A 24,304-nucleotide genomic window follows, 5' to 3' on the forward strand; every position below is an offset into this window, starting at 1 on the left:
TTTATGTCCATCTTAGTTACTGCTTGTAAGTGGCCCCTTATTAAGGCTCAAGTTTTTAATTTTGGTTCCAGATTTAGTTTTTTGGCTTTAAGTTCAAATTATTGCTGTGGCCAACTCCCTTAATAGTCTCTTACCAGTGTCCTTGACCCTAGCTTTGGGAAAGACTACTTTCTAGAAATTTTCTGTTGGTTCATGATATTAGCCATGCTGTTAGGCTGTTTTCTTAGCCTTCTCATACTTGAGCTACTATATTGGACCCGTCATGTCAGTCTAGCAGACTAGTTAAGAACCCAGGTTTTAGAGTCAGCTCTACCTACATTTAAGTTCCTGGTCTGATAGTTCCTAACTCTGTGCTTTCCTTGTTTCTGTGTCCTGTTCCGTAAAATGGACATAATAATTCCTGTTTTGTAAAGTATATAAAATGCATAGTACAGTGCTTGGCATATGCTGTAAGTGCCTGAAAAATCATAAGAACATTATCATCACTGTCCTGCTCCTCCGCAATAGCATCATCATCATTCTTTCTTTTGTAGGTTCTTTCTTTTCCTTTTTGCTTCTTTCTCCCTCCCTACTTTTTTTCTTTCTGTTTTCTTTCCTTTTTTTTTTTTGGTAAATCTTACCTAGATTCCAATTTCTTGTTTTGGTTTATCAGAACATCCTTGATTTCGTCTTATTTATTTGCAGTATTTTATGCATAAATATATAATAGAATTTTGTGCACCTGGCTTTTTCCAAATTGTGACCTCCCGTGCACTCCCCAACCCAAAACAGTCTATCTTTGGCATCTACCATTCCACTGAAATAGCTTTGATCAAGGTAAGCAGTAACCCTGTTGCTAATTGAATGTATTCTTCTCGGTTCTTATTTTCCGTGACCTTTACCATCCAAGGAGATGACTGTCTCATTCTTGAAAGATTCTTCCCTTGACTTCTGTTTTGGCTTTACTCCGTCTCAGTTTTCTTTGATTATACATTATCTTTGCCCATTCATTGAACTATCATTGTTTCTTAAGAGTTTGATTTATACCTTTTTACTCTTTCTAAAATGTTTCAAATTATATAATATTTTATATACACATGAATATATGTATCATATATATGTTAGGAACCATAATAGCAAAATGAATTCTTGTGAACCCACCATCCAATTTACACACTAGACAATCACCAGTACCTTTATTTTTCTGTATTCTCTGTGGTTGGCTGAATAATGACACATCCACCACCAAATATTTTCATGTCCTCATCCCCAGAAAGGGGAAAAGGCAAAAGGGACTTTGCATGCCTGGGCAACATAGCAAGACCCTGTCTCCAAAAAAGTAAAATCAAATAAAAATTTAGCTTGGTGTTGTGTCATGTGCCTGTAGTCCCAGCTACTTGGAAGGCTGAGACGGGAGGATTGCTTGAGCCTAGAAGTTAGAGGCTTCAGTGAGCTGTGATTGCACCGCTGCACTCCAGCCTGGGTGACAGAGCGAGACCCCATCTCTTTAAAATGAAAAGGAAGGGAGGCTTTGCAGATGTGATTAAGCTGAGGATCTTGAGATGGGAAGATTACCCTGGTGGGCCTGATGTAATCACAGTGGTCCTTATAAGAAGGATGCAGGTGGAGTCAGAGAAACAGACAGTGTAGAGTTGGAAGCAGAGATTGGAGTGATGTGAGTACATGTCAAAGAATGCCAACAGTCTCTAAAAGCTAGAAGGAACAAGAAACAAATTCTCCCCTGGAGCCTCCAGAAGAGTCCATTCTTGCTGACACATTGATATTAGCCCTGTGAGACTGATTTCCAACTTCTGACTTCTAGAACTGTAAGAGAATAAATGTAATAAATGTGTGTTGTTTCAATCCACCAATTTCGTAGTAATTTGTTACTGCAGCTATAGGAAACTAATATACTTTCCCTGTATCTCATTATCCACCATGACTTCATTTACCATCTGTATACATTAAGGCCTAAATGTATATGATTTATTTGTGTCATATGTACTTTTCACTTAAGAAATTCAACACATCTACATGACAATTACAAATGGGTAGAGAATTTTTAAAAAACAGTTAAAAATGCAAGCTACTGTGCCCGGCTACACTTATTTTCCTTTTTAGTAATTGTCACCAACACCCAGCCACTTGTCTAAGCCAACTCTAAGCCATCTCTCCGTCCTCTCTTAGGCTTCATATCACCTAGTCATTAAATTCTAGTGTTCATTTTCCTAACTCTGAATCAATTTCCATCTTTGCTGCAGCTATTGCTGTCATCCTGCCTCCTAACTGATCTCCCTCTCATCAGTCTCAATTTGTTCTCCGTGTTGGGTACATGTTGCAAAAGTCTGAACTTCCCAACATGCCACAGAGTTCTTCATATTCCCTGCTCACTTCGTTCTTTGGCATTCATACTTTCATCAGTCCCCTTCTGACCCAATCTCCAGCTGTACATAAACTCTATATTTTAGTATTTCTCAACTGCTTGCAACCCCTAAATGTTTTCTCTCTCTTCTGTAATTAAGGCTCTGTCTGCCTAGACTATGTCTTCTGCTTTCCTATCTGTTCCTTCTCTGCCCCTGCCTTACCCGCAACACCCTTTGCCTATTTAAGTCTTGTTTATCCTTCAGGTGGCAGTTTAACCATCATTTTCTTTGAGGAGCATTGTCTGAACTCACAAGTTTAGATTAAGTACTTATCTATGAAGTCTTAGAGCGCCCTCTCTTACCTCATCATTATGTTTTTGGAAACTGCTACTTTAAGGGAAACAATGTATAAACAAAACCAATTTAACCATAGGCTAATTGATATAAAACAAGAGTTAAAAAAAATCATCACATTTCTAAATAAAGGCCCAAGCATTTCTAATATTAATCATTAAAATAAATGTGAGCTAGGGCTGGGTGCAGTGACTCACGCCTGTAATCCCAGCACTTTGGGAAGCTGAAGCAGGCGATCACGAGGTCAGGAGATTGAAACCATCCTGGCTAACATGGTGAAACCCCGTCTCTACTGAAAATACAAAAAATTAGCTGGGTGTGGTATTGGGCGCCTGTAGTCTCAGCTACTTGGGAGGCTGAGGCAGGAAGATGGCGTGAACCCAAGAGGCAGGGGTTGCAGTGAGCCGAGATCGTGCCACTGCACTCCAGCCTGGGCAACAGAGTGAGACTCTATCTCAAAATAAAATAAAATAAAATAAAAGTGAGCTATATACATGTTTAAGAAAGATGAATAAAAACAAGTAAGATACTTATCCATTTATTTCAGTTCAGGGTCAAGAGTGGCCAGAGCCTACCCCTATAGCTCAGAGCACAGGACAGGAAACAGCATTGGACAGGATGCCATCACATTGCAGGGCACATTCATGCATACCCACACTCACTCAGACTGGGGCCATGTATACGTGCCAGTTCAGCTCACATGCACATCCTTGGGATGTGGGAGGAAACTGGAGTACCCAGAGAAAACCCATGTGAACATGAGGAGGATGTGCAAACTTCACACACCCTGGCTGGGAATTAATTTCGTTTTTTCTTTTTCATCAACATATAACAAAATGAACTTGAACAAGCTGATATTATTCAAAGACGTGCTGTACTTATATGCTTCATCGTGATGGCCTGTTTACTTGTCTGTGTTTCTCCTTAGACTTAAGTTCTTCAAGATCAGGAACTTGTTTCTTCATCTGTGTGTTTTTATAGGATAACACAGTACTTAGCATGTAATAGATACTTCATATAATAGATACTTGGTAAACATATATGGACTAATTTGATTATGGAATCATATAGAAATTTAAAACTAATGCATAGCAGCATCTCCATAAGCAGTATAGCGTATGTATGTAATATATATAATGCAATTGTTTGCATTTGTTATAAAAATATATTTTTTATATTTGCATTTATATTTGCACTTATAATGCAATTGTTTGCATTTGTATATATAAAAAATATATATATATATATTTTGAGACGAAGTCTCACTCTGTTGCCCAGGCTGAATTGCAGTGGCGTGATCTTGGCTCACTGCAAGCTCTGCCTCCTGGGTTCACACTATTCTTCTGCCTCAGCCTCCTGAGTAGCTGGGACTACAGGCGCCTTCAACCATGCCTGGCTAACTTTTTGTATTTTTAGTTGAGGCAGGGTTTCACTGTGTTAGCCAGGATTGTCTTGATCTCCTGACATCGTGATTGGCCCGTCTCAGCCTCCCAAAGTGCTGAGATTACAGGTGTGAGCCAACGCACCCGACCTTATATATATTTTTTCTTATGAGATAACTATTTGGGTTTTAAATGTAGCCATCATGGACAATGTCAGAGATTACCAAAAAATGATGACTTTTATAACTTTATTATGCTTCTTATTTCATACTATTGAATAATACTATTGCAGACTTTATCTTATGGCAATATTTACTAAAATGTATATGTGGAATTCTGTCAGAAAGACAGCTTTCCATGTGATTTGGGTTATTAGAACTCCAAAGTTGTTCATGAAGGAATGGACATGTATTGCAAATCTAAGTAATTGCCAATTGTAATTTTTTCTGTAATAAATAGCTGTATAGCTATTATGTTATAGATTTTAGAATAATGGAGTGCTTGATATGAAGTATAAACCCAGACTTTTGAAATAGAAAATTATACATTCTGTTTATAGTCTGCATTAAATATACCACATGATTTTATTTGGCTAAATTTGTTCAATTCTATGTATCTTGGAAATAAAAGCAGCTCAAAAATAGGAATTAACTAGAGTTTAAGGGATTTTTAAATATTGTAGATATTGTTACATTTTATTATTTCATTTCAATTACTGGGAGTTGATGGGTGGCAAAATAAGAAGCATTGGTGGGAATAAATTTGGGAAGATGAAGAATTCATGGCTTTTCAACCAAAATATAAGCTACTGGTTAGGTGGTACTGTACCTACATTTAAAAGTTATGACCGTGGTTGTAAGTACAAAATGTGTGAAAGAATTCAAGTCATATGCTAAATGTTTAATTCCCTTTTCAGTCTTGGAGCCTTGGATGATCAATGAAAACAAAAGTATCTGACAGGTACAGGCAACATTGTTAAGAAAGCTTTTCCTTACAGTCCTGCTACATCTCACTATACCTCCCACTCCCCAATGCACAGTTATTTCTCCATGCATAGAAAAGTACCTCATATGTACCTTTTTCATAGAAATTACCATTTGCATTCAAACTATTGGCATTGAAATTATTGTTTATATGTCTGCCTTCTCGCAATAAACTATAAAATCTTGAAAGCAAGTTATTGAGTTTAGCATTGTGTATAAGACATAATAGATATTTCATAGTAGATGTTTGGTGAATTGAGAATAGGAATCAGAATCTTGGTATACATTCTTAAATATGTATGGTTGACAGAGTTCAACTGAGCTTCTTTTCTTTTTTTCTTTTTTTTTTGTTTTTTGACACGGATTTTTGCCCTTATCGCCCAGGCTGGAGTGCAATGGTGCTATCTCGGCTCACTGAAACCTCTGCGTCCTGGGTTCAAGTGATTCTTCTGCCTCAGCCTCCCGAGTAACTGCCACCATGCCTGGCTAATTTTTGTATTTTTAGTAGAGATGGGGTTACACCATGTTGGCCAGGCTGGTCTCGAGCTCCCAACCTCAGGTGATCCACCTGCCTCTGCCTCCCAAAGTGCTGGGATTACAGGCATGAGCCACTATGCCTGGCCTCAAATGAGTTTTTAAACATAGGTATGCCAATTTGTAATAAGTATTAACTCTTGTTAGATCTTTTAAACTTCTCTTCAGAGTATTTTATTGCATGGATATTTACCAGCATAACTAAAAACGTTTTTTGTTTTTGTTTTTGTTTTGAGACAGTCTCACTCTGTCGCCCAAGCTCGAGTGCCGTGGCGGGATCTCAGCTCACTGCATCCTCTGCCTGCTGGGTGTAAGTGATTCTTGTGCCTCAGCCTCCCAAGTAGCTGGGATTACAGGTGTATGCCACCACACCCGGCTAACTTTTCTATTTTTAGTAGAGACGGGGTTTTACGATGTTGGCCAGGCTGGTCTCAAACTCCTGACCTCAAGCGATATACCCACCTCAGACTCCCAAAGTGTTGAGATTTCAGACGTGAACCATAGTGCCTGGCCACAAATGTTTTAAAGTTAAAAAATCTTAGGTGAATATTTTAAAATTATGGGATATTATGAAAAGTCAGTTGAAGAAGTACTGGTTTTGTGTTTCATTTTCTTGTTGATTAGATTGGTTTTGTGATTAAAAGCAAATTGCCTATATAATTCTGGTAGTATTTATTAAAAAGTCATTGACTTAGGCTTTTAGGTAACTATTAATAATTTATAAGGGAAGCCAGTGGGAGTTTTGATTACTCATTCTGTTCTAGTGGTCTACAGTTTTATCAACTTGATTTGAATCAATCTTATAATAAATAATTGTTGAGTTTTTCCTAAGCAGTATGAAGGCCTGTAAAAGCATAAGTTGAATAACAAGCAGACTATTTTCCTCATTAAGCTAACCACTATAAAAATGTTTGTGCTGGGCGTGGTGGCTCACGCCTGTAATCTCAGCACTTTGTTTGTTTGCTTGTTTGTTTGTTTGTTTATTTATTTATTTAAGACAGAGTCTCACTCTGTTGCCCAGGCTGGAGTGCAGTGGCGTGATATCGGGTCACTGCAACCTCCACCTCCCAGGTTCAAGCAATTCTCCTGCCTCAGCCTCCTGAGTAGCTGGGATTACAGGCATGTGCCACCAACGCCCGGCTAATTTTTGTATTTTTAGTAGAGACGGGGTTTCACCTGGTTGGTCAGGCTGGCCTTGAACTCCTGACCTTGTGATTGGCCCTTCTCGGTCTCCCAAAGTGCTGGGATTACAGGCGTGAGCCACCACGCCCGGCCTGTTTAGTTATTTTTAATCTGAACCCTTTTTTTAGTTGAATGTAATCTAGCAACTTTAGTTTCTCAGAAGTAATAATAATGATCATTGCTAATAATTTTTCTTGGAATAGGTAAGGAACTATACTTAAATGCTTAACATTTACATCTCATTTAAGTTTCTTAGCAGCTCTACGAGGTGATACCTTGGCTCACTAAAGATGAGGTAGAGAACATATTCTGATTATAGGAATGGTCACCTGTCTAGTCAAGCCATGCTTTGGTGTCCTCTATGAAGAGGTGGTTTATAGGCCCCATGAGGAGAATCTTAGTTCACTAAAGCTAAATAACAGTAGTAGTCTGACGGCAGGACTAGTCAGGTCAGGCAACAGTATCTTCCACCAAGTAGTAAATCCTAGGTCCAAATGGAGCTCTAACAGTGTGTGTTACTCTAAAAGTCTGGGCTGCTGAGCCTGCTAAATCGTACAGGCTTGTCTAGTGGTGCCCAAGCAGGTTTTCTAGCCAACCATATATTTCAAATACTACTCATTTCATTAAAGGAAAATAATTTCAGTGTTGATTTATGCCAGTCAGAAAAGCCCTTTGATCTACATTTTGATAATGCTGTTTGAAGTTCATGTTCACAAATAGCCACTTCTAGAGAGTATGGCTGGCCATCTCTATGGTTTGATTAAAATTAACTTGTACTGTTAGTACTGAAGATTATTTTTCTTACTTCAACAGCTGGACTATATTCATTGAACCTTGACCAAGTGCCAAGCACTTACTAAGGTTTTAATGTACATTATCTGATTTAATCCTCACCATAATCATGTCATAAGCAAAAATATAGTCAACATTACTCTTCAGTGTAGTATCTTGAATAATACAGTCACAGAGTTTTTTGTGTGTGTGTTTGTTTCTTCTATTTTTTTGAGACAGAGTTGTACTCCATCACCGAGGCAGGAGTGCAGTGGCACAGTATCGGCTCACTGCAACTTCCACTTCCCGGGTTCAGGTGATTCTTCTGCTTCAGCCTCCCGAGTAACTGGGATTACAGGCATGTGCCGCCATGCCCGGCTAATTTTTATATTTTTAGTAGAGATGGGGTTTCACCATGTTGGCCAGTCTGGTTTCGAACTTCTTACCTCAAGTGATCTGCCTGCCTGGGCCTCCCAAAGTGCTGGGATTACAGGCGTGAGTGATCGCGCCCGGCCGAGTTTTATATATATATAAAATAAATTCTGAGGGTCTCCTTCTCTGTCCCATCTGCTCGTTTACCACTGCTTACCCCACTCCCAAAAAATCATTATTAGTTTCTTATGCTTAGAGTCCATTTATGCATATTTAAGAAAATATATTTTTCCACAGAGAAGGCATACTAATCATAATTTTCATTTTGCTTTCAATTTTTTAACTTTCCATTAAAATTTTCACACATGCAGAAGAGTGGAGTACAGTGAATGTATAAACCTACCACCTAGATTTAACATGGTTAGTAGGTTAGTATTTTGCTGATTTTGCATATATATGTATATAAATGAGCAAAATGCATATATATGAGTATCTGTGTATAGCTGAGCAACAGACAAACACATATATTGATCTAAGCCATCTGAAAGTCAATTGTAAATACCATGGTATTCCATCCCTAAATACTTTTTTTTTTTTTTTGAGACGGTGTCTCGCTGTGTCTCACAGGCTGGAGCATGTGGTGCGATCATGGCTCACTGCAACTTCTGCCTTCCAGGCTCATGTGATACTCCCAGGTAGCTGGGACCACAGGCATGTGCCACCACGCCCAGCTAATTTTTGTGTTTTTTTGGTAGAGATGGGATTTTGCCGTGTTCCCCAGGCTGGTCTTGAACTCTTGGGCTCAGGGGATCCACCGGCCTCGGTCTCCCAAAGAACTGGGATTACAGGAGTGACAACATGCCTGGCAATACTTCAATTTTTTAAGGTAAATTACCACTCAGTCAATGAAGGATTTCAACCAAAAGAGTTGCATAATTGAGTATAATTACTTGTTTAGGTTGAAGGTACCTTTGAGGAAGAGAAGACTAGAGGCAGAGAGGCCAATTATTAATAAGTGATTGTTGTACAGGCATACTTTGGAGATACTGCAGGTTTGGTTCCAGACCACCACTATATTGTGCAAATACCATGGTAAAGTGAGTCACACAAATTTTTTGTTTTCCCAGTGATAAAAGTTATTTTTCCACCACACTCTAAGACTGTTAAGTGTGCAGTAGCATTATGTCTAAAAAATATTATACATATCCTTATTTAAAAATCCTTTACCGCTCAAGAATGTTAACAATCATCTGAGCCTTCAGTGGGGTTCTCTTTCCTCTCTTGCCTTCCTATTAATTGGTCCTGCTTGTGACTAGAGGGAAAGAAGTGAGCATTTGTTTCTCCGCACACCAGCTACTTCATGCCAATTACTTAACTAGTTATTTAATTCTACCAGTATTTCTTTGCGGTATTATTATCCTTATTTCTGCAGATGAGGAAATTGAAGTGCAGAGTTGTGAAATAATTTGTTTAAGATCATATTGCTCTTAAGTGGCAGATCTAGAATTTTCTCATGAGTCTAACTCTGAAGTTAGTACATGACTGTTTTCTAGTTTGTTTCATGAAGTGAAAAATATATGAATGCTGATGATTTTTGTTTTCTTCTGCATGTATTCATTAGTCTTAATGATGTGAACAGTCTTTTAAAAAACTGTATGTCAATCTTGTTCGCAAGTATACCACTCTTAGGCACTTAATTTTTGAATTGAAGTATTCAACTTATACCAGCTAGCTTTCCCTTTGATGTAATATTGCCAAACAATGAAATGTCATGCCTTATATTTTCACCATATTTTCTTTTTCAATTCACTTTTTATTTTATTTTTAATATATTTTTTACACAAACGTAATCTCAGTGGTCTTAGGGCTGATACAGAGAAGTTTTAGACCAAAAGAATCCTAAACTGAAGCAAAAAGTGACAAGTTGGAATACATCAAAGTGAAGAGAAAACGCATAGCCATCTTTAAAAAAAAAAAAAAAAATTAGGAGGTGATCTGTCCAAGATGACACAGCAGCATTAGAGCAGTTGTGAAGCAGATCATCTAATGGCTTTTTGACACCTTCTGACCTTCAAAAGCGTAAGGAAATAAATTATTCTGCCCTTAAAGACCAAAATGTAGGTTTTTAAAAGCAACATCTTGATTCATTTGAAAATAGTAAACTCTCAAGCTGTAACACTCCCAACCTCAGTGTAAAACAGACATCGTACAACTTAAATTCTCATGTGGTAGTCCCTAGAGAAGTACTTGAATAGAGAATTGCTTATCAAGCTGTATCAGTCAGGATACTAAACCCCAAAATACCTGTAGCTTAAAATAACAGATACCTATTCCTTGTTCATGCTGCATTTCCCTTGTGAGACAGTCAGGAATGCTACTCCGTGTATCCTCACTTGGGAACTCAGACTAACCACTGTTGGTTACTGGGATGTAGGCAAAGAGGCCAATGCCTACACATTGACTTCTAAAGCTACTGCTGGATAATGTCATTTCCCCTCGTATTTCACTAATTTAAGTAAGTTACTTTCCTATACCTAACCAAGAAGTGTCTATGGGAGTGTAGTCTCAAAATATGATTAGAAGGAGAATGTGATTGTTAATACTGAGTGTCAACTTGATTGTATTGAAGGATGCAGTGTATCCTGGGTGTGTCTGTGAGGGTGTTGCCAAAGGAGATTAACATTTGAGTCAGTGGGCTGGGAAAGGCAGACCCATAATCTGGGTATGATCAGCTGCCAGTGTGGCTAGACTATAAAGCAGGCTGAAAAACATGGAAAGACTAGACTGGCCTAGCCTCCCAGCCATACATCTTTCTCCAGTGCTGGATGCTTCCTGCCCTTAAACATCGGACTCCAAGTTCTTCAGTTTTGGGACTTGGGCTGGCTTTCCTTGCTCTCAGCTTGCAGATGGCTTATTGTGGGACCTTGTGATAATGTGAGTTAATAATAAACTTCCCTTTACATATATATATGTATATATGTAAAATAAACTCCCCTTTACATATATATATGTGTATATATATATCCTGTTCTGTCCCTCTAGAGAACCCTGACTAATACAGAGAACAACTGGAATATGGGTGCCCAGCTGGAATGACTAACAAGCCTTTTGAGGAATATACAGAATTACGCATGATTGATTGGTGGAATGATTTTTTTAAAAAAATATGCCAAGTAGCTTTGAAGTAATCCTGTTTTGATTGAATTAAGGATCTTGTTGCTGAAAGGTGAACTAGACAGTTTAGCCAAAAATGTCCAGTAGAGGAGTAAACTGGTTAATTGGAAATCCTTTTCCTTGTGTTTTGTCTGTTACATTTTCATAAGTATATTTAAGATTTGCTCTTATGTGCTTGCTTATAACATAAATCTATTAATAAAGATTCATAATTATCAACTATTTTTATGTAAAACGTGTTGAATAATGATACTCTGCAAAGTCTAAAAAATCAAGAGGTTAGTAATTGGTAGGACATGTAACAAAAACTCACATATTTTGTATTACATAGACAAGCACTAGTAGTTTTTTAAAAGTATGTAATTTGGGAAAATTTGTTCCATGAGGCAGTACAAATGAATAATCATATTGAAGTTCAACAGCTTTATTCTGGACTTCTGTAATTTTCCAAGGAGATGAGTGATTAATAGATTCAAACGTAGTATTTTTATGTACATATGTGAAGAGGCTGTCTCTAGGCAGTTGTGAATCTTCATCTTTGACAAACTTTTGCGTATGTGTCTTTATTGGTGTTGTAAACCAGGGTTTGTCTGTTTCTTCACAAGGCATGCTCTTTTTAAAATAGTGTGATGGTTTATACATACTATGAAATTTACTATTTTAAATATTTTTGAGTATAATTAATTGGCATTAAGTACATTCACATTGTTGTGCAACCATTACTATCAGATATCTCCAGAACTTTTTCATCTTCTAAAACTAAAGTCCGTACCCAGTAAACAGTAATTCTCTATTCTTCTCTCCCATAAGCCCTTGGCGACCACCATTTTACCTTCTATTTCTATGAGTTTGACTACTTCACATACCCCATATAAATAGAATCTTATACTATTCTTTTGTGATTGGCTTATTTCACCTATCACAATGTCTTCATGGTTCATCCATGGTGTAGCATATATCATAATCTGCTTCCATTTAAGGCAAAATAATATTCAATCGTATGTATATACCACATTTTGTTTACACATTCATCTGCCAATGGACAGTAGGGTTGCTTCTGTCTTCTGGCTGCCGTGAATAATGCTGCTATAATCATGAGTGTACAGATATCTGTTCTAGTCCCTGCTTTAGTTTGTCTGAATATAAATCCCAAAGTGAAGCTGCTGGTTTATATGATGATTTTATTTTAAATATTTTGAGGAATCACCCTACCATTTTCTATAATGGCATTCCCATCAGCAGTGAGCAAGTATTCCATTTTCTTCACATCCTTGCCAGTACTTGCTACTTTTTATTTGCTTGGTTTTTTGTTTTTTGGGGAGTGATAATAGCTATCTTAATGAACATGAAGTGGTATCTTATGATTTTCTTTTTCATTTCCCTTGCATTCTTTTGCATGTTTTCATTTGGACTTGTGATTTCAGCTCTTTTGGGTAAATAGGAGCACAGTTGCTGATCATATGTTAAAACTATGTTTTAGTTTTGTAGAAAACTGCCAGACTGTCTTCCAAATTGGCCGTACCATTTCACATTCTCACCAGCAGTGAATGAGACTTCTGTTCTCTTCATCCTTTCTAGCATTTGGTGTGGTATTTTGGATTTTAGCCGTTCTAATAGGTGTGTAGTGCTGTCTTATTATTTATAATTTCCTAATGATATATGATTTTGAGCACCTTTTCATATGCTTATTTATCATCTGTATATCTTCTTTGGTGAGGTGTGTGTTTAGATCTTTTACCCACTTTTCAGTTGGCAAGGTTGTTTGTTTTCTTATTGATGAGTTTTGTTGTTGTTGTTGTTGTTGTTGTTTTGAGATGGGATCTCGCTCTGTTGCCCAGTGGAGTGCATTGTGGCGCAATCTTGGCTCACTGCAACCTCTGTCTCCCAGGTTCAGGTGATTTTCCTGCCACAGCCTCTCTAGTAGCTGGAATTACAGGCATGTGCCACCATGCCCAGCTAATTTTTTGTATTTTTAGTAGAGAAGAGCAGGGAGGGGCAGGTTTCATCATGTTGGCCAGGCTGGTCTTAAACTCCTGACCTCAAGTGGTCCGTCCGTCTCAGCCTCCCAAAATGCTGGGATTACAGGCGTGAGCCACTGCACCCGGCATTGTTGAGTTTTAAGAGTTCTTTGTTTATTGTAGATACAAGTTCTTTATCAGATATATGTTTTGCGGATATTTTCTCCTAGCATGTGACTTGTCTTTTCATTCTTTTAGTATTAATAGTATCTTTCACAGAGCCAAAGCTGTTAATTTTAATGAAGTCCAACTTACTCATTTATTTTTCATGGATCATGTTTTTGCCTTTGTAATCTAGGGGACCCAAGGTCACCTAGATTTTCTCTTATGTTATCTTTGAGAAGTTGATCGTTTTGCTTCCTACATTTAGGTGCATGAGCCATTTTCAGTTAATTTCTGTGAAAGGTATAATGTCACTGTGTAGATTAAGTTTTTGCATGTGGATGTCTGGTTGTTCCAGCATCATTTATTGAAGAGACTGCCATTATTGGATTGCCCTTGTTTCTTTCTCAGAGATCAGTTGACTATATTCGAATAGTCTGTTTCTGTTCCATTCATCTATTTATTCTATAGCTAATACCACAGTCTTGATTACTGTAACTGTGCAGTGTGTAGTAAGCCTTAAAGTCAGGTAATAACAGTTTTCTGACTTCATTCTTCAGTATTGTGTTGGCTATTTTGAGTCTTTTGTCTTTCCATATGAATTTTAGAATCATACCTGGAATAAATCCTGCGTGGTCATAGTATATAAATCTTTTTATGCATTGTTGAATTCCGTGCTAATATCTGTTAAGGATTTTTGCATGTATATTTATAAGAGAATTAGTCTATAGTTTTCCTTTTCTGTAATGCCTTTATCTAGTTTTGATGTTTGGGTAATGCTTGTCCCATAGAATGAGTTACTACATTCTTCTATTTCCTAGAAGAGATTGTAGAGATTTAGTGTCATTTCTTCCTTAAATGTTTGGTAGAATTCACCAGGAAACCGTCTGGATGTTATGCTTTCTTTTTTTGGAAGGTTATTGATTCAATATCTTTAATAGATATAGGCCTGTCCAGATTATTGCTCCTTGTAAGATTTTTAGTAATTCCTGTTTGTCAAATAATTAGCCCATTTCATTTAAGTTATCAAATTTGTGGGTATAGAGTTGTTCATAATATTTCCCTATTTTTTTAATGTCCATGGTCTCAGTAGCGATGACACCTGTTTCATTTTATGTATTAGGGCTTTGTCTCTCTCTCTCTCTCTCTCATCTGTCTCTCTCTTTCTCTTTTTTGTTAGCCTGACTAAAGATTTATCAGTTTTAATGCTCTTTTCAAAGAACAGCTTTTGGTTTTGTTTATTTTTCTTTACCAATTTCCTATTTACAATTTCATTGATGTTTACTGTAATGTTTTTGTCTTCTTCTTGCCTTAGGTTTATATTGCCCTTTTTTTTTTTTTTTTTTCTAGTTTCCTATGGTGGAAGCTTAGATTATTTTATTTAGTTAGACCTTTCTTCTTTTCTAATATATGCATTCAGAGCTATAAGTTTTTCTCTAAGCACTGTTTTTGGTGCATCCCACAAATTTTGAACATTGTATTTTCATTTTCATTTAGTTCAAAATATTTTAAAATTTTTCTTGAGACTTTTTTGACCCATGAATTATTTAGAAGTGTATTGTTTGATCTCCAAGTAATTGGAGATTTTCTAGTTTTCTGTTACTGATTTCTAGTTTAATTCCATTGCTGACTGAGAGCTTGCATTGTGTGGTTTCTATTCTTTTAAATTAGTTAAGGTATGTTTTATGTCCCAGAATGTGGCCCATCTTGGCGAAGGTTTCACTTGAGTTTGAGAAGAATGAGTCTTTTGCCATTGTTAGATGAAGCAGTTGACAGATGCCAATTATATCCAGTTAATTGATTGTGCTGTTTAGTTCAACCATATTCTTACTGATACTCTGCCTACTGGCTCTGTCAATTATTATTCGAAGAATGTTGAAGTGTCCAACAATAATAATGCATTTCTCCTTGTAGTTTCATCAGTGTTTGCATAGCATATTTTGACATTTTCTTGTTAGGTACGTACACACTAACTATTGTTATGTCTTGTTGGAGAACTGATCCCTTTATCACTATGTATGCCTTCTTCATCCCTGTTAATTTTTCTTGTTCTGGAGTCCCCTTTGTCTGAGATTAATATAGCTATTGAAGCAAGATTTGACTAGTGTTAAAACATGCTATGTCTTTTTCCATCCCTTTACTTTTAATCTGTGTCTTTATAATTAAAAATGAGTTTCTTTTCAGTAACATGTAGTTGTGTCTTATTTTTTTAAATCTACTCTGATAACTCTCTTTCAATTGGTGTATTTTGACTATTCGCATTTAAAGTGATTATTGATATTAATATTAATATCTATTGTGCTCATATCATCTGCATTCCTTCTCCCTTTTTGGAATGATTTTGCTTTTGCTTTGTAAGCATTTTTTATGTATACTATAGATTGGTCCTTTACTATATGTTTTACTTATTAACTCTGATTTTTCCTTTATATGAATTTGTTGATCAGAAATTATTTTTCATTCCTAGTTTGTGGATATTTTGCCTTAATTTGGAAGACTTTAACCACTCAAAAGTTATTAAAACAAACCTCTTTTATATATTATCCCAGTATTTTTTACACACAGCTACACACACATTGCATTTTATGTGTGTGTGTGTGTGTGTGTGTATGTGCGTAGATTTTTAAATCCATCTGGAATTCTTCAGTATATGATGTAATTCTTTTAGAAAGGGATTCAGACATTATGGTTCCATGAAAGGATGGCCAGTTGTCTCAATGTTATTTATTGAATAGTCCACCCTTTCACCACTGATTTAAAATTGTATTTTTATTATGTAATAAATCTATAGATCTACATAGTCTGTTTTTGTACTCTGATCTGTACTATTTGTTTGATGTATATGTCTGTGCCTGGGCATATACAATGATATTTTAATTACAGTAGTCTGTTATCTGGCGAGGAAATCTTACTTTATTATTTTTCAAATTGCCTTAGTTATTTTTTATGAATTTTTTCTTCCCCATGAGAATCACCTAATTTTATACAGATTCTATTAGGATTTGTGTTACTCTTGTATTTAATTTATAAGTTAATAATTGACATATTTGTGGTGAATTGCTTCCAGTTATTAATAAGACATGTCAAAGGACAGCAACACAGTTTCTTCCATTAAGGCATTCCAAGCCAGTAGACATATTCTTTTGTGGCCAAGGTAGCTCAATGATTTGACCTGCTTACATGTGAACATTTCATATGTTCATTGTGTTTTGTAATATAATTACTATCATCACCATGACATGTTTATTTCTTATTCTTCTTATTTTTACCTCATGTATGTTTATTTTGATAACCCGTTGCTATAAATGTAGATACATTTCTTTCTCCTTTACGTTACATTTTCTGTCACACCCTCCAGTTTCTTTGTTATGATCTTCCAGTATCTTGCCCACATTCTCCTACTTATTACTCCTCAATTCCATTTCAGAGTCTGTTATGTGAACATAATTACCCTTATCCCTCTTGCACAAATCTTTCTTTAATCTGTTGGATGACTCTCAAAGGATTAGTTTCAGTTTTGGGCTTGACTGTGTCCAGACACACAACTGCTGTTAGTTCCTACCATAGTTCTACCTGGCGGTTCCGAAGAATAAGAAAAAAGATCCTTACTTTTTCCTCCTCTATGAGCAGGAGATGCTTACTTTTTACTGATTTGATCAGCTGAACATTTTAAGATAATATTCAGTACTGTAGATGAAGATTAGAAATTACTGCAAAAAATTTAAATGAGAATAAAAATTTGTGGTGTTCTAAAGAGATTTTAAATACATTTTCTTCAGTATTGTTTTCTCTAATTTAAACAAAGCATTTGTGGGTTCTTTTCTTTTACTTTTTTTCTTTTCTTTTACTCAGTCTTTCCAGAATGTTAAAAAGGTCCCTTAGGCTGGGCTCAGTGTCTCACATCTGTAATCCTAGCGCTTTGGGAGGCCAAGGCAGGAGGATTGCTTGAGCCCAAGAGTTCAAGACCAGCTTAGGCAACATGGTGAAACCATGTCCCTACAAAAAAATCCAAAAAATTAGCCAAGTGGGATGGTGTGTGCCTCTAGTTCCAGCTCCTCAGGAGACTGAGGTGGGAGGATCACTTGAGCCAAGGATGTCGTGGTTGCAGTGAGCCATGGTTTTGCCACTGTACTCCAGTCTAGGTGATAAAGCCGTATCCTGTGTCAAAAAGTAAATAATAAAATAAAGTGGTCCCTTGACCTTTCATCTTTAATTTTCCCATTAACAATTGGTTCTCTCTTTTTTCTATCTAATGAATACAGTATGCTGAAGACAGTTTAAATTTTCTTTATTGATTCAAGGTAATTGAAAAGCTTCAAGATTATTAGCTTGAAAGTTTTCAAAGGTTTAATATCCACACATTTAATTATTGTGCCATGGAGAATATGTATATATTTTATTTCAATTAGAACTCTCAGTAATATTTCCTTATGACTTAGCATGGAAATACTTTATGATATAATGTGAATCAGAGTTAATTTAATTTGTAATAAATTGACAACCAACATAATTAGTTCTAATCAAAAGGCTAAAGATTGACTCCATAATGGTTTTTATAGGATTAGGACTTTTATCTAAAAGTTCAACACATTTTTGGTCTTTTGAAATTACTGGTTCAATTTTAATGTTTATAAAATCATATTCAGTTATTTATAGGGATGTTTTTAAATCTATAGCTGGACACAAACTGTCCCAATCATCAGTTGCTTAAAACAACAATAGTCTTCTGTTTTGCTCGCAAATGTACAATTTGGGCAGGTTTTGGCAGGGAAGTTGGTCTGCTCCATGTGGTGTGTGCTGGGATAGCTCAACTTCCACTAGAGGTTTCATGTCCAACATACCTCACCCACATGGTCGGCAAAGTGCTATTCCTCTTCACATATACCTCTCTGTGGGACAGCTTGGTCTTCTTTACAACTTGGTGGCTGGGTTCCAAAAGCGAAACATCCTAAGAAACGATATTCTAAGAGACAGGGGGTGAAAACTGCTAGTTTCTTAAGGTCTGATGCTGGAAACGCACATAACCTCCGTTTAACTTTCTTATATTGATCAAGGAATCACAGAGCTCAGATTCTAGGAGAAGGGGATACAGACTTCAGCTCTTAATGGGAGGGAGGAGTGTCAAAGAAATTTGTAGTCACAGTTTTAAACTGCTACAAGGAATATGGGAATTTTACTGAATTATTCTTAGTTGATAGGTTGTTTCAAAAGGGACATAGTGTTAGTACGTTGGGTCAGTAGTGTTGTTCAGATACTGTTTTTCAGTGTAATTTTAAAAAAATCTTTTCACTGTTTAAGACTTTTTGAAAAGTGTATTTTGAAGTGTTAAATACAACATTTACAAGATCTATATGAAGAAAATTAGAAAACTCTGACAAAGGATTATCAAAGAAGATCCTAAAAGATACATGGATAGGAAGACACTAAGCATCATCCATGAATGAAAAATGCGTCAGTTAGGCTTCATTAAGATTAAAGGCTTCTGCTCTGTGAAAGATACTCCTCTAAGAGAATGAAAGGACAAGCCACAGACTAGGAGGATATATTTGCAAAACACCTATCTCATGAAGAGCTATGTCTACAGTAACAAATAATTCTTAAAATTCAATAAGAAAACAAACAACCCAATTAAAAAGTGGGCAAAAGATCTAAGCAGACACCTCACCAAAGAAGATATACAGATGACACATAAGCGTATGAAAATGTGTTCAACATCATATGTCATTTGGGAATTACAAATTAAAACAACAATGAAATAGTACTACACACCTGTTAGAATGCCTGCAATCCAAAATACCACACGAAATGCTGGCAAGGATGAAGAGAACAAGTCTCATTTATTGTTGGTGACAGTGCAAAATGGTACAGCACTTTGGAAGACAGTCTGGCAGTTTCCTATAAAGCTAAAACATAGTCTTAACATATGATCAGCAGTTGCGCTCCTGCGTATTTACCCAAACGAGTGGCAAAGTTAATGTCCACACAGAAACTTGCACACGAATGTTTGTAGCAAAATAACCCAAATGTTCATTGATGGATGAATAAAGAAAGAAAATGTGGTGGATGTATGTGATTTTGAAAGATTTTTTAAAGAAAAACAGATTATTATGTGAGTTGGGTGATTCTTGCATAGCATTTCTATAGGGGATTATTAAAACAAAGTAGAACTATTGTCAATTCCACTTACTAGAATCAAATACACTGCCATCACTAGAAGAAACTTTAGAGCAAGAAGTTCCTCATTTTATGTTTTCAAAAAATAAAATATAACAGCAGAGGAGTTGAGATTTTCTCATCTACAGCAAAACATCTTTTGTAAACATTTGAGCTATTTATTATAAACAAATACACTGATAAAAATTTATTTCATATTGTTATCAAGCTGTATGTAAAAGACAACACAATAAAAAAGACAAAAATCTCACCAAATTGTTTTACTTAACCAGAGTTAGAAATAAGATTTATTGATAAAAACCAGGATTAGAAATAAGGGTTATTGATTTTCATTTTCAAGATATCTCTTTTTCAGGAAACTTATTCAGAAAAACAGAATAAATGGCTTGTACGCTTACAATTACCTTGACTAGTAATGGTAATTGATAATCACAATCACAACCCTCAGAGTTTATCCTTTGGGCTGAGAATTAAGAATGATACTTTACAAACCTGGAAATTGAATGGGCAAATTAACAAAACAAATAGATGGACAAAAATAAAGGCAAACCCATGAGGCAAACAATGTTTTTAAGTTTGTCAAAAATGAGTATTAAACAGCAGAGTAAGTAAAATTACCATTTATTTTCTAATGATTACACATTAGTCGTTGTTTCTACATGAACACTTACTACTATTTGATACATTGACCAGTAAAATCTGATTATTAATATTTTGGATATTTTTGCTTTTGGCTATTCTGAAAAATGCTGCTATAAACATTGGTGTGCAAATGTTTATTCGAGTCTCCACTTTTAGTTCTTTTAGGTGTATACTCATGGAATTGTTGGATTATAGGATAATTCTGTTTAATTTTTTGAGAAACTGCCATACCATTTTCCATAGTAGTAGTACCATTTTATATTCCCATAAGGGTACCAATTTCTATACATTTCTGTTAATACTTATTTTCTGTTTTTTTATATACTAAAATGTTGTAAAAGGGAGTAAAATGCTATCTCATTGTGTTTTGATTTGCATTTCTCTAATTAGTTCTGTTGAGCATCGTTTCATGTGCTTATTAGCCATTTGTATATCTTTTTTGGATAAATGTTTATTTAGGTCTTTTCCCCATTTCTAATTGGGTTGTTTTGTTGCTGTTCGAGTTCATCTTTTAAAATTTAGAAATGACCCCCTACTTATTTCTACTTATTTGTAGTTCTTTTACCTCTTTTAGATGTTGATTCCTTACTATTCTATTTTGTATTATTTTCTTCTTGTCTGTCTTACACTTCACTTACTGTATGTTTAGTTTTGATGTTTTTGGTTTTATGTAATAGCTTCTGTCATTTTTTTCCTTTATACTTTGTAGGCCTTGTATCTTTTTTTCTTAGCAAGGTTTTTGTACTCTTAATATTTTCTTTACATCTACCATTTCACTGATGTGACATTCCTTATAGGCTAATCAACAAACAGATATTTACTATGTAATTCATGCATAGTCTAAAATTTACTATAGATTATACTTTGTAGGCATAATTTTTATCTATTTATTTATTTATTTATTTATTTATTTATTATTTTTTGAGACGGAGTTTCTCTCTTTGTTGCCCAGGCTGGAGTGCAATGGCACGATCTCGGCTCACCGCAACCTCCGCCTCCCGGGTTCAAGTGATTCTCCTATCTCAGCCTCCTGAGTAGATGGGATTACAGGCATGCACCACCATACCTGGCTAATTTTGTATTTTTAGTGGAGACTGGGTTTCTCCATGTTGGTCAGGTTGGTCTCCAACTCCCGACCTCAGGTGATCCGCCCACCTCGGCCTCCCAAAGTGCTGGGATTACAGGCATGAGCCGCTGCGCCCGGCGTATTTTTATTTTTTATTTATTTATTTATTTTTTGAGACAGAGTCTGACTTTGCTGCCCAGGCTGGAGTGCAGTGGTGCAATCTTGGCTCACTGCAACCTCTGCCTCCCATGTTCAAGTGATTCTCCTGCCTCAGCCTCCTAAGTAGCTGGGACTAACAGGCATGCCCCACCAAGCCCAGCTAATTTTTGTATTTTTAGTAGAGATGGGATTTTGCCATGTTGGCCAGGTTGGTCTCGAATTCCTGACCTCAGGTGATCAATCCACCCGCCTCAGCCTCCCAAAGTGCTGGGATTACAGGTGTGAGTCACTGTGCCAAGCCCGGTAGGTATAATTTATCAAATGCTGTGTTCATAGTTGACTCTGGACCTTCGTTGCTACCTTAACTGTCCGGAATTGGAGAAAAACTTTTCTCCACATCTGATATTTGAGTCTTTTAATAATTGTTTTCTGCTTAGAGGGTAGTTACTTATCACATGATACAACTTACACAAGCACACATTATATATACATTTTAATTTAGGCAGATTTTTCTGAAATATATACATATATTTTAAATAAAAATTAAAATCCCTCTTTGCAGTCTAACCTATCTTAAAAAAATTTTTTTACCACTGATTTTTATTGTGAGTTTTAACTTTATGGTAGGATTGTTTTACTTAACATTTTTGCCCTTTTTATTGTCTTGTCTTTTACATACAGCTTGATATAAATTTTTATCAGTTCATTTGTTTATAATAATTTCACATGTTTATAAAAGATGTTATATAACTGTATTATTACAGTAAGTTGGAGGTTAACCTAAAATTATTAAAGTATACCTATCTTTAAAGTAAATTATGTATGTATTTTAATATAAAATTATTAAAGTATACCTATCCTTAAAGTAAAATGTGGTTTTATAAATTAAGAACTTTACTTTGGATTACAACTAATATATACTAAGATTTTCTTAAACAATTATGACATAATTGTTGTAAGTTAAATCCCCTTTGCAGTAAAAAATTGCACAAAATGGGTATAGAGTTTTAATCTACCTAATAATTTGTACTGTTTTCATCTAACAAGTGGCTTCATTTGAGAAAATATAGTGTAGCTTTTCACGGTTTTAGTTACCCACGGTCAACTGTGGTCCAAAAATATGCAGTGGAAAATTCCCAAAACAATTCATGAATTTAATATTTGCTCCATTCTGAGTAGTGTGATGAAATCTCATGCCATCCAACTCTGTCTCACCCAGGATGTGAATCGTCCCTTTATCTAGTTTATCCAGGTTGTATAGGATACCTGCCTGTGTTAGTCGAAACTTAGTAGCCATCTTGGTGATAAGACTGACTGTCTCAGTATTGCAGTGCTTGTTTTCAAGTAATCTTTATTTTACTTAATTGATCTGTTTTATTATTAGTTATTGTTAATTTCTTATTGCCTGATTTGTAAATTAAGCTTTATCATAGGTGCGTATGTATTTAAAAAACAGTATATGTAGGGTTCAGTTCTATCAACAGTTTTAGGCATCCACTGGGCGTCTTAAAATGTATCCTGCAAGGATGAGGGGGAACTCCTTACTGTATTTAGAAACTGTGATGACATTTTCTGATATTTCAGGTTCTCATGAGTTCTCTTATCATTACCCAGTGTTTTTCTTGTAATATGTGGATTTTAAAGTATTTAAATTTTTTATTGCCATGTTATTGACCTTAATGATTCCCAAAATAAAATAGATATTAAGAGGTGCTTAATTATACTTTAATACAACAACCAGGATATATATTTTAAGTTTGTGTAAATCATCTAAAGTTATTTCCATGTTAATACATTTTGTGTAGGTGTATTTCTGAGTGGGGCATTTACAATGATAAAGAATTACAAAATACCTTAAATTTGGGAAATAATTGACACATTTTAAAGTAGATTCATAAAGCAGTAAAGCCTCTTGTATTATGTTATCTTTAAATTATAACTAAGAAGGTTTTCTATATGACTGTGTACACATTATCAAAAGTTGAACTTATAGCACAAAAAGTTCAACTATTTGTGTCAATTATTTTTGTCAATTATTGGTTATTATGTTGCATTAAAACTATGATAGTGAATATATTGTATTAAAAAAAAGAAAGTACCAAATCCATATATTTGGGTTGGAAATTTGAGCCATAGTTGTATATACTTACTTTTTTGCAAGAGAAATCTATATCAGATAGCCTAATAGTTTGGAAAACTCTTTAAGATGCTAAAATGCCACAGCACAGTCAGGGATAGGTATGACATTCAGTAATATAAACAACAATGTGTACATGAAACGTCCGTTAATGTTAAGTAATTGGAGAGACAGTAGGAAAATGCTAATGTAAAGGGGCTAGATTCTCTGTCCATTTTACTTCTAACCTAATATTTTCATTTTAACCAATTTTATTTCTCCCATTTTGTGAATGGGCTACAGAACTAAACTAATAACATTAGTTAAAATAATTATACAAATCATTCCCATGTAAAGTACTTTTGGTGTGAAATTAGAGTGAAGAAACTTTTTATTATGATTGGGATTTTTTTCTTTTCATTTCTGCTGCCATCCATTTAAGAATCAGTGTTCCAGAACAATTGGTATAGCTTTGCATGTTTCTGGCTGGTCGTGACAAATCAGCCACTGTACACTCATAGACAGCAGTACAGTAGTTGTCACTGGTGGCCTTTCTGTGACAGAGAGCCTGAAGACTGACATAAAGCGCAGCCTGTTGTGAACTGTCAAGTGAGTCTGCCAAAAACTCAGCAGACAGAACTAATTGCAGAGAAAAAGGACTTTTGTGCCCTCTTCTCTTTCTTTCCTTTCCTTTTTTTTTTTTTTTTTTTTAAATAAGACAGATATTGTTAAAGTAGCTTGTTTATGTAAGATTTGTCTGTCTCTCCTCTCATTGCCTGGATCCTTTCTTAACTTAAAGTCTTGCACTGCAGGTCATTGAGCACTTCCACATGGAGATTGGCACAGGACCAGACTCAAGACACACAACTCATAACAGTTGATGAAAAATTGGTAAGAATTTTCTACTACACACTGCTATGGTTCTGCCTTCAG

The 24,304-nt window shown here is 35.6% G+C and overlaps 1 protein-coding gene across 2 annotated transcripts in view; it reads left to right on the plus strand.

The window, feature by feature from the left end:
• NDUFS4 (NADH:ubiquinone oxidoreductase subunit S4) overlaps window positions 1-24,304 on the plus strand; it is a 116,296-nt gene that overhangs the window by 17,339 nt on the left and 74,653 nt on the right. For both annotated transcript variants that reach the window (XM_015140073.3, XM_001096347.5), the window contains one exon: window positions 24,184-24,262. In XM_015140073.3, the coding sequence (XP_014995559.1) occupies window positions 24,184-24,262 (79 nt within the window). The remainder of the gene's footprint in view (window positions 1-24,183; window positions 24,263-24,304) is intronic.

Source organism: Macaca mulatta, chromosome 6, assembly GCF_049350105.2.
Source record: "Macaca mulatta isolate MMU2019108-1 chromosome 6, T2T-MMU8v2.0, whole genome shotgun sequence".
Taxonomy (NCBI): Eukaryota; Metazoa; Chordata; class Mammalia; order Primates; family Cercopithecidae; genus Macaca; species Macaca mulatta.